The sequence below is a fragment of the Propithecus coquereli genome, unplaced genomic scaffold, assembly GCF_000956105.1.
Source record: "Propithecus coquereli isolate 6110/MARCELLA unplaced genomic scaffold, Pcoq_1.0 Scaffold126, whole genome shotgun sequence".
In the NCBI taxonomy this organism is placed as follows: domain Eukaryota; kingdom Metazoa; phylum Chordata; class Mammalia; order Primates; family Indriidae; genus Propithecus; species Propithecus coquereli.
In genome coordinates this window covers 5135885-5146054 of record NW_012136747.1, presented here as the reverse complement: position 1 = coordinate 5146054, position 10170 = coordinate 5135885, and the positions used below count along the sequence as shown (strand labels likewise).

General features: G+C 53.3%; 2 protein-coding genes across 2 annotated transcripts in view; both read left to right on the top strand.

Annotated features, from left to right (window-relative positions):
- Positions 1 to 2308, top strand: part of SH3BP1 (SH3-domain binding protein 1) — a 14223-nt gene extending 11915 nt beyond the window's left edge. Inside the window, exon 19 of the mRNA XM_012637986.1 lies at positions 2285 to 2308. Within this exon, the coding sequence (XP_012493440.1) occupies positions 2285 to 2308 (24 nt within the window). The remainder of the gene's footprint in view (positions 1 to 2284) is intronic.
- A 367-nt stretch (positions 2309 to 2675) lies between these two features.
- PDXP (pyridoxal (pyridoxine, vitamin B6) phosphatase) lies at positions 2676 to 8656 on the top strand. The gene is made up of 2 exons (XM_012638025.1): positions 2676 to 3311; positions 7401 to 8656. Exons 1-2 carry the CDS (start codon positions 2726 to 2728, stop codon positions 7715 to 7717), a joined length of 903 nt encoding a protein of 300 aa, XP_012493479.1. The 5' UTR covers positions 2676 to 2725; the 3' UTR covers positions 7718 to 8656.
- The last annotated feature ends 1514 nt before the right edge of the window (positions 8657 to 10170 follow it).

Genomic DNA, 10170 nt, shown 5'->3' with positions numbered 1-10170 from the left:
AATTTCTTTCTATTTTTAGTAGAGACGGGGTCTCGCTCTTGCTGAGGCTGGTCTGGAACTCCTGAGCTCAAACAATCCACCCGCCTCGGCCTCCCAGGGAGCTAGGATTACAGGCGTGAGCCACCGCGCCCGGCCCACACTGTGCTTTTCTGAGCATGGTTTCCGTGCAGTCTTATCTGGGCAAAGTAAATCTCATTGGGTCTTACGGGTGAGGAGACCGAGGCTCAGAAAGAAGTGACCTGCCAAGGTCGCACAGCCAGTAAGGCAGGGACTGGAATTAGGGCATAGGTCTGACTGATTCCAAAGCCTGGCTCATTCCTCACATTCTGGGCAATTTACTCAACTTCTTGATATCCCAGTTTTCTCATTTGTGAAACTGTAACAATTCCCACCACAGAAGTGTTTCTCTGAGGATCAAATGAGACACTCTTGTAAAGACCAAAGCACCACCCTTGGGACACAGAAGCACCCAATAAGCGCTGGCTGCTGCTACTGCTGTTTCCCCCAACCCCCACTGGGAGAAGGCAGTGAAGGCTTCCCAAGGAGCAGGAGTGGATCTGTCCTCAAACTTTCCCTAAGGCTGCTCTTTGCCAGACCCTGGGCCAGCTCCCTGCCTCTGCCCTACACCCAAGGAACTCTGGGAACAGACAGGCAAGAAAGTGACAATTAGAATCAAGTGTCATGGTACTGGAAGCCTATATTAGCCCAGTTAGGGATGGGCCATCTAACTCAGATTGATGTGTTTTGGTGGAGTAGTCAAGGAAGGCTTCCTAGAGGAGGTGATATCTAAGGTGAGTCTTTCAGGAACTGGCCAAGTGAAAAATTCAAAGGAATCCTTCATCCCCACACTTTAAACCACTGGCTCCTCAAAGATCCCAAGACCAGCAGTTTCCTCCAGATCAGAAGCCTGCCTCCCTAAGACAGGGACCCAGGCAGCCTGGGTCACCCAGTCCCCACCCTGGGTAATCAGCCACTGCTGCTCTGGCTCTTTCCCTCCCCTCGAGTGCTCCAGTGACAGACTGCCAGCAGCCCAGTGCTTCACCCTGTCCTCACAGTAGAACCGTTTTAATTAATTAAACACCAACCCTGCTGGGCACAGTGGCTCATGCCTGTAATCCCTGCACTTTGGGAGGCTGAGGCAGGAGGACCAATTAAGGCCAGGAGTTCAAGACCAGCCTGGGCAACACAGTGAGACCCCATCTCTAAAAAAAAAAAAAAAAATAGAAAAATTAGCTAGGCACAGTGGCGGGCGCCTGTAGTCCCAGCTCCTTGAAGCTGAGGTAAGAGAATCGCTTGATCCCAAGAGTTTGAGGGTGCAGCGACCTATGATTGTGCCACTGCATGCCAGCTTGGCCCACAAAACGAGACCTTGTCTCTTAAAAATAAAAACAGAAAAAATAAACAAAAACACCAGCCAACCAAAAAATGCCCAGGCCCCACCCAAACTGATTCAATCAGAATCTCTGTGTATCGTAGTACGGAGTGCGAGAAATGACCACTTAAAGACCAAATTGAGCCAAATTTTGAGTCTTTATTAGCTGGCCAGCGACCACCCCTGCCCTGTCAGAGCACAGGTACAAAGAATGGCCCCTAGCCGAAAAAGCAAGGGGGTTTTATACTATTCTAAGATGTGCTACATGACATAAGGCATGGGAAGTGGAACGACATTACATCATACATTCCATAACCGTGGGGTCCGGGGCCTGCCTCGGACCACCTACTCCGGTTACGAGTGACTGATTATAATCTTTAAGCAAGCAGGTTTACAGAAGCAGACAGCATCAGTTAGGTTAAGGAACATTCTTTCCCAAGTTAAGCAAGCACAGTTAAACTTTAACCGTAGGCAAGGCAGCTGGAAAGTTTAAACCATCAATTACAAGAAACAATCAGTTTCGACTTGATTACTTTGGCTTTCATCTTTACAGAGCATATTTCATTGCGGACCCAGGTCAATCACACATAGGTCACCTTGCGAACTAGCATGGGTTTAGGTGGTCTTTTACACGGTGCTCTTGCTATTTTTTAAAGGCATTTGTCAAAAGACATCGAAGTGTATGTACATTTAAGATCTGCGCATCTTTATGTAAATTATATCTCAAAAAACTAAGTTCCTCAGGGGATTCTACTGCACGGACACTGTGGAGAACCATGGGTCTAGACGGAGGGCCCCGACGTCCAAGAAGACACCATGCGCCTACCGAGCTCTCAAGACTTCCCTCAGAGCTGGAGCGTCCACGGTTCAAAGGGCAATGAGGCTACATCTGAGTATCTGTTCTCCTCCTAGCAACCAGCTCTCCTAAGCTTCTGATTGGCTGGAAGAAGCGGGACTATTCGCTTCCGTTTTCTAGTTGTAGCTTCTTATTGGTTAAGAAGAGGGTCAGTCTCCTAGGCTCCTACCCCTGTGAGAGGTTGGTCGGTCTTGAAACTCGGCGGCGACTGGCCCAGCAGAGATAGAGGGGGGGCTAAGGATCATACTAGTTCTCCATTGGTCGTCTCCCCTCGGTGGGAGCCAAGATTCCGTCCCTTTCTCCAAATTCCGTAAGCTCGCGGTCTCGCTCCTCTCCCAGAATCTCACCCTCATTGGCCGAGGGGCAAGGCCGTCACCCCGCCCCCTGACCCTTCCGGCGCGCCGATTGGCGGCTGCGGGAGACGTGCCCGGGCGAGCTCGCCGTGCCCGCGGAAGGAGCGCGGCGCGGGCGGCGAGGGTGGGCGGCCGGCCGGCTGCATGGCGCGCTGCGAGCGGCTTCGCGGCGCGGCCCTGCGCGACGTGTTGGGCCGGGCACAGGGCGTCTTGTTCGACTGCGACGGGGTGCTGTGGAACGGCGAGCGCGCAGTGCCTGGCGCCCCGGAGGTGCTGGAGCGGCTGGCGCGGGCCGGCAAGGCGGCGCTGTTCGTGAGCAACAACAGCCGGCGCGCGCGGCCCGAACTGGCCCTCCGCTTCGCGCGCCTGGGCTTCGGGGGACTGCGCGCCGAGCAGCTGTTCAGCTCCGCGCTGTGCGCCGCGCGCTTGCTGCGCCAGCGCCTGCCCGGGCCGCCGGACGCGCCGGGCGCTGTGTTCGTGCTGGGCGGCGAGGGGCTGCGCGCCGAGCTGCGAGCCGCAGGGCTGCGCCTGGCGGGGGACCCCGGCGACGACCCGGACGCGGGGAACGGCGCGCCCCCGCGCGTGCGCGCTGTGCTCGTGGGCTACGACGAACACTTCTCCTTCGCCAAGCTGAGCGAGGCGTGCGCGCACCTGCGCGACCCCGACTGCCTGCTCGTGGCCACCGACCGCGACCCATGGCACCCGCTCAGCGACGGCAGCCGGACTCCAGGTGAGCGCGGAGCTAGAGAGGAAACTGAGGTCGGGGGCGGCCTGCGCGTTCGCTTCCACGCCCAGGGCTGAGGAGAGAGGAAGGGGCGTCTCCGGGTGGCAGGTGGGGAACCCGAGAGATGCGAGGGAGGCCCGGGGTGCTTTCATGTGTACGTCTGGTAATTCCTACAGCCACCACCCTGCGAGGGACAGCGGTGGTGTCCCCGTTTGACAGATGAGGCAACAGGCCCATTTTGGCTCAGGGGGTTGCTGGCGGAATTTTGCCCCACCCACCATCAGGGTGGTGTTGGAGGATTGGAAAGGAAGCCTGGAAGGGTTGTCCCCCTGTGGAAGGGTTGGGACTACATTCCTAGGGACAGGATGCAGGCAGGTGTATGGAGAGCACAGGAAGTGGAGTTCTACCTGAGTTCCAGTTTCAGCTCCACGCAGTTACGTAACCTCCGAGCATCTCTGCCAGGGTGTAGAATGGGAATGCTCACCATGTCAGTTTCATCCAAGGGGACCATGATCAGGGTGAGTGCCTGGCACATAGTAGGTGCTCACATGATGTAAGTTGTAGCCAGAGTACCCCCATGTTACAGAGAGCTCTAGGAAGCACCTTGGTGTCTGTTCTTATTTGTTTGCAAATGACTCCAGAGATGAGAGTTAATGTTCCATTTCTCAATTAAAGAAACTGAGGCAGCTGGGCGTGGTGGCTGGCACCTGTAGTCCCAGCTACTTGGGAGGCTAAGCAGGGAGGATCGCTTGAGATGAGGAGTTTAAGGCTGCATTGTGCTATGATAATTGCACCTGTGAATAGTCACTGCACTCCAGCCTGGGCAGCATAGTGAGACTTCCTCTCTTAAAAAAAAAAAAAGAAGAAGAAGAAGAAACCGGCTAAGAGAGGGGAAGTGCGCTGCCCAAGAGCGTATAGTGAGTCAGTGATAGAGCACAGAACCCGAACATGGTTCCTGTGACACCCACCCCTGATCCAAGGCACCCTTTGCTGCCATCTTCTGCACGTTCAGCCCTGCAGAAGAGGCAGGAGCAGGCAGGGCCCTACATTGTGGGGGGCTGGAGTTAGACAAGAGCAGGTGGCAGCGGAGGCAGACGGGCAGTGATGAGTGTATGTGGTTAGGTTAATACCCTGGTCCATAGGCTTGGGGCCTGGACAGATCTCTGTCACTCTCTCTCTGCCAGCCACTGACCCAGTCACTGATACCAAAATCCTAGGGGGGCAGGGCAGTTTTGAGTGAGGTGAAGCAGACACAGGGTTGTGATGGGGTGGAGAGGAGGCCTAGTGCTGAGGGGATCTGGGGAAGCTTCCCTGAGGAGACACGTTGCAGAGCACCGTGATAAAGTGCCAGGAGACATAGACACGGTGTTATGATGGGATGGCAGGGAGGGATTCTATAGTTCTAGACTTGTCCTGGCTCTGCCACAGACCTACTGGCTACATGATCACCTCAGCTTCAGTTTCCCCGTAAATCTGAGCTGAGGGCTCGGTCAGTGCTCTCAGCTGCAGCAGCTCCGTCCTGCCTGCCCTAGGCCATGCTGTGAGAAGTGAGATTTTCCCTGGAGACCTCAAAGCTCAGGTTAGGCTGTGGGCTGAAAGGTTCCCAAGGGCTCAGGAAGGAAGGCTGGTGTCAAGGAGATGGGAAGAGACCAGGCCTTGCCCACGCCTGCCTCCCTGTTCTCTGCGTGAACCCAGACCCCTGTGGTCTCCCTGCCCACGTGGCTGTGCCCACCTGTCCTGCTGTCACTCCCACAGCCTAGAGGGGGAGGCAGAGGCTTAACAAGTACAGTGCTGTAAGTCATGTTTGTGCACAACTGAATGATGCAGCTTTGAAATAGTGTGTTATAAAAATATTAATAAAGACCCCCGTTGTGCATAAAAATCTGAAATAATGCAACTCTCCCACCCCCAGTTCCTCCTCTCCTTCCCCATGGGCCTCCTAAATTGTGTGTTTACCTTGTTGCCACATGGCAGCCATTTGAGCCAGCAAATAGAAATGCCTGCTGTCTTAGGAAGACGTCATCGGCATAACATGGCAATATCCCTGGATTGCAGAATGCCAGGTTAGGAGGAATGATGGGGGCTGAGAGACAGTTATACCCTCCCCGGCTAGGATGCTTGCTCCCCCAGGGTAACGATGTCTGTTGCATTGACTGCCCTATCCCCAGTGTCTGGCATATAGTTGGACCTCAGTAAATATTAGCTGAATGAATGAAATGGGACATAGGGGTCCCAGAGGTGACCAATCTCCATCCTGGTGGGAAAGGACAGAGCTGGGGCCATTCTTGAGCTGAGAAAAACACCTTGGGGTGACTTAGTGGAGCCCTTCGCATCCTGGGAGGAATTACTAACCGAGGGGGCAAATGGCTTTTATTCCCTACTGAGTTCTTAAGAAAACAAGCTGGCAAGTTCTAGGTCACATGTCAGGGAGAACCTCCCAATGGTGTTGCCCTGAGCCAGCCTGTAAGCCCAAGTTCTGACCCACCTCTGCCTTGATTCTGTGACTCTGGGCGGTTCCTCCTCCTCATCTGAAGGCCAAGGGACTAAGGACACTTGCTGTCCCCACCCATTTTCCCCTTCTGTGTCTTTGGCTTAACTAAGCCAACTGTTGTTGGCTGTGAGAAGAGAGACGGAGCCCAGAGCATTTGGGGTCAGACCAGCGGAGCACTGATAAATGTTTAGCAGTCGGAGGAGCCTTCTGTGGTGCAAATATTCCTGCCATGGCCGATTTCGAGCTACCACCATGAAGTCCCCGCATGGGGTGTTGGGAAGAGGCGTGCCGTAGCACACCATTATGTGGCATTTCCACCGTACCGATGGAAACTGTATCCAGAGCGTAGGTAATAGTAAAATATGGTAAAAGAATTAGGAAGTGATGAGCTTTGAGAACTTATTAAAGCAAAACTCATTTATTTGAGAGTTTATAAAGTTAACTTTTAATAGTAGCTTCCTTTAACAACCAGCCCACAAAATTCCTGAAAAGGAAACAGTCTGCACTCCCAAATCAGTACAAGCCGGCCCAGCACATGACTGGGTCACACCTACCTGAATGCAAATCCTTTTGCTGCCACTTATGAAGCTGTGCAACCCTGGGCAAGTGACTCAGCATCACTGAGCCCCAGCTTTTTCATCTGTACAATGGCCTTCCATGAGCCCCCCACAGCCCTGGCAGTTTAGAATGTGCTTGGTAAATGGTGATTATCATCATCATCTTTTATTCAGGCACATTAGTATGAAGGCAGAATGTTCTGGCACAGAGACATGCCTGTGAGACAGGCACAGTGGACTCATTGTGTGGAGCAGGATGGTACCGGGTTGGGAGACAGGATCGTCCTTTTCTAAACAGCCCTTCTATTGTTAGACACTTGGGCGAGTTCCACGCTTTGGTTTATAGTTACTGTAGCCACAGACATCTTCAAGCATGTAGCTTTTTGTCTCCAGTTGGAATTCTCTTCTTGCTATCACTTTCCGGGGGAGGCTGACTGGGTCAGAGGTGCAAACATTTCTGTGCTCTGCAATGTTCCAAAAGGGTTGTGCCAGATGCACGAATTCTTGTAGCAGTAACCACAACTGTAGTTAAGTGCTTTTCCATTTACAAAGCGATTGCCCTTGTGGTGCTCCCAGCACCCCTTTGGAGGTGGGTGTTACTTGGCTCCCTCTTTTGTAGGGAGTCCAGAGAAACTCAGAGAGGTTGGATAGTTGAGGTTGAGAGGTTGCCAGAAGGCACACAGCTGCCAGGGTAAAATATTGAACCTCAGGCAGGACTGACTGAGCCAGGAGTTTACATGGAGTAGCTCATCCGGTCCTTATGACATCCACATGAGATAAGTGCCACTGATAGCTCTGTATTAGAGGTGGGGAAACTGAGGCACAGAGACATTATCTAGTCTGCCCAAAGATAGTGGAGATGGAGTCTGGATGCAGGCATCTGGTTGCAGTCTGTGCTCTTAACCACCACACTAAGACTTGGAAGCAGGCCTTCTGACTCATTTTACTGACTAATTTTTACGCTGTGCCAGGCTCCCTGGAATCCCAGCTTCAGGCCTTAAGCTGACCCTGCCGCCCTCCTGCTGACAGTCTCCCCTCTCCCTGCAGGCGCTGGGAGCCTGGCTGCGGCGGTGGAGACAGCCTCGGGACGCCAGGCCCTGGTGGTGGGCAAGCCCAGCCCCTATATGTTCGAGTGCATCACAGAGCACTTCAGCGTGGACCCCGCCCGCACGCTCATGGTGGGTGACCGCCTCGAGACCGACATCCTCTTTGGCCACCGCTGCGGCATGACCACTGTGCTCACGCTCACAGGTGTCTCCTGCCTAGAAGAGGCGCAGGCCTACCTGGCAGCCGGCCAGCATGACCTCGTGCCCCATTACTACGTGGAGAGCATCGCGGACTTGATGGAGGGGTTGGAGGACTGAGCCCACCTGACCTGCAGCCGCAGGCCCACCCCTTCCCCACTTGCTGATATTGTAGATGGAGCCGATAGGTCATGAGCCGCGTTAAGTGCCACCGACTCCCTGGCCCCAGTTTATGCACCCTGGTGGGGCTGGGACCCAGGGAAGGTTTGAGGCCCTTGCACCCTCTCCCAGCAGTGGCTAGACACTCTTTGCTGTTGCAGGAGCTGGTCCACCATGGGTTCATCTTGGCCTAACCCAGCCAGGTGGCCTTATTTCCTGTCATCTTTCCTCCTTAAAACCTGGGCCCTGATGCCAACTGAAAATTTTCTCCAAACCTGAGCACTTAATCCTCTCCCCTCTCCCTGGGCCTTGTAGAACTCTACCTGTCCCTCGTGGCCTGGCCCTTGGGTTCCAGTTGACCAAACAGCAGGTCTAGGTAACCATGACCCATTGTTGTCCTAAGTGGACCAATCCACTTAGGATTGTGATAGTGACTCATTGATGCTGGGTTTTGAGGGGACCAATCAGAAGGCTGTGACAAGGATCCTTGCATGTCCTAGGTCTTGGGTGGACCCATCAGAATACCAAGTAATAATGACCCATTGGTGTCTTAGATCCTGAATAGAACAATCCAGAAGTTTAAGATAAAATGGCCTCATGATAATATTGGTCTGACTTGACCAGCCAGGGATCCAGATTCAGTCGATAAATAAGGGTCCAAGTTCTGAAGACGCCTTGCTTCTACAAAGATTGTGGTGCAGTGGGTGGCTCTGGGGCTCTGGGGCTTCTGTGGCCAACACCCCCACCCTTTCCTGGTCATGGTACCTGTACAGTGTTGACGGTGGCCACAGCTTGGAAGGTGGGCTTTTGTGTCCCCTGTGTGGTCAGTGTTTGCTGTGCCACCTCTCTCCCATGCCCACTCCCAGCTATTTATTTATTTATTTATTGTGTGCCAGTGGAGGTGGGGGCTGGGCCTTCCCCACCACCTCCACCCCTGTTGTAACCAGTCCTTCCGTACTTAATAAAGTGCGAGTGGGAGTGTTTATTTGTGTTTGAGTCTGTGGCTGGGGAGAGATGAGGAGCCGCTGCCTGAGCCTGCTCTCCCTAGAACTGGCCCGCCACATTCTTCCCTGTGGGAAATGACCCATCCCAGTTCCAGAGTGTTCTCTGTGTGCGGTAATACCTTGACTCAAAAACACTTTATGCATCACTGATCTGTTTCAGTCCTTTGGAAAACCCAGCAAGTTTGTATTACCACTCCATTTTACAACTTGGGAAAATGAGAGCAGAAATGTGATGTTAACTTACCCAAAAGCACACAGCTGGAAGGTGTGGTCACCTTACACAGGATTTGAACTTGTGTTGGCTAATTCCAGAAGGCTATAGCCCCTTCTCTGGAGACACTAAGAGGGAGACAGGAAGGTGGAAGATGAGGTCCCCCCACCTCCTGCCCTCAGGGAGCTCAGGCGAGATGTGCTTTAAGGCATCCATCATCACAACTGGGATGCTGCTAGTGAAGGTCTGTCCTGCTGGCCCCAAGCTCCTCCAGGCCGTGGCAATGTGTTTCTCTCATTGCTGCATCGCCAGCGCCTCCTGTAGAGTGTGTGCTCAGCTATGGGCTGGGTGAGGGGCAGCCCAGAAAGGCCTAGTAAAGCTGAGTGGGGAGATGCAGTGAGTGCTCCAAGCCTGTCCGTGACTTCCTTGTCACTTGAGCACAAGCTCTTTGAGCTGCTCAGCTTCCTCATTGTAAAGTGAGGAGTGGGACATCAAGGCCTGGGAAATCCTCTGCAGTGTAAGTCGTCTTGGCAAGAGAGTGCTTTACAGAGCCTGGCTGCATCTTGAGGTCGGAGCAAATGTAGCGTGTTCATGGAGACTTAATGTTGTGACAGAAACTCGGCCCAACCTGGGTAAGGGATAAGGGGGTTGACTGGCTGCCCCATGAGGTGGTCCAACAGCTTCCAGGTGTTTCCCTCTCAGTTCTGCTGCCTCCCAGACAATGAGTACCTCTCACCCAACCAACATCCCAGGACAGATTCTCATTGGTCTGGCTTGGGTCACATGTCCATCTGGACACCTGTACCCAAAGGGATGGGACATAGCTATTGGCCAACGTGGGTCACGTGACCCTCTCCTCCTTCCCCTTCACCAACAGGAAAGTGCTTGCTTCTCTGGACCTAACAGCCATTCCCTGCCTTCTTTCTTGCCAACATTGCTCATTTCCTTCAGGGTAACAGCTGGAGGCATCCTAATCCCAAATAGTAAATCTTGATTTGTTTAAAGTTTGAGTAAACCAATCATGGTTGAGCCCTCCCGGTCAGGGATTGGTTTAGGTGTGGACATGTGACACACTTCTGACCAATGAGACACGAAGGGAGGTCTGCTGGGAGTTTCTGGAAATGTTTACCTTACTTTGAAAGGACATGGGGGCAGAATGGTCTGAGTGCAGTGGTGTTTACAACTAAGTGATCACAACC

What these genes read in the sequence shown, in the direction of transcription:
- PDXP (XM_012638025.1), top strand. Translation starts at nt 2,726, where the DNA reads ATGGCGCGCTGCGAGCGGCTTCGCGGCGCGGCCCTGCGCGACGTGTTG. An exon ending in CGACGGCAGCCGGACTCCAG is followed by an intron (nt 3,312 to 7,400) that starts GTGAGCGCGGAG and finishes CTCTCCCTGCAG; the next exon opens with GCGCTGGGAGCCTGGCTGCG.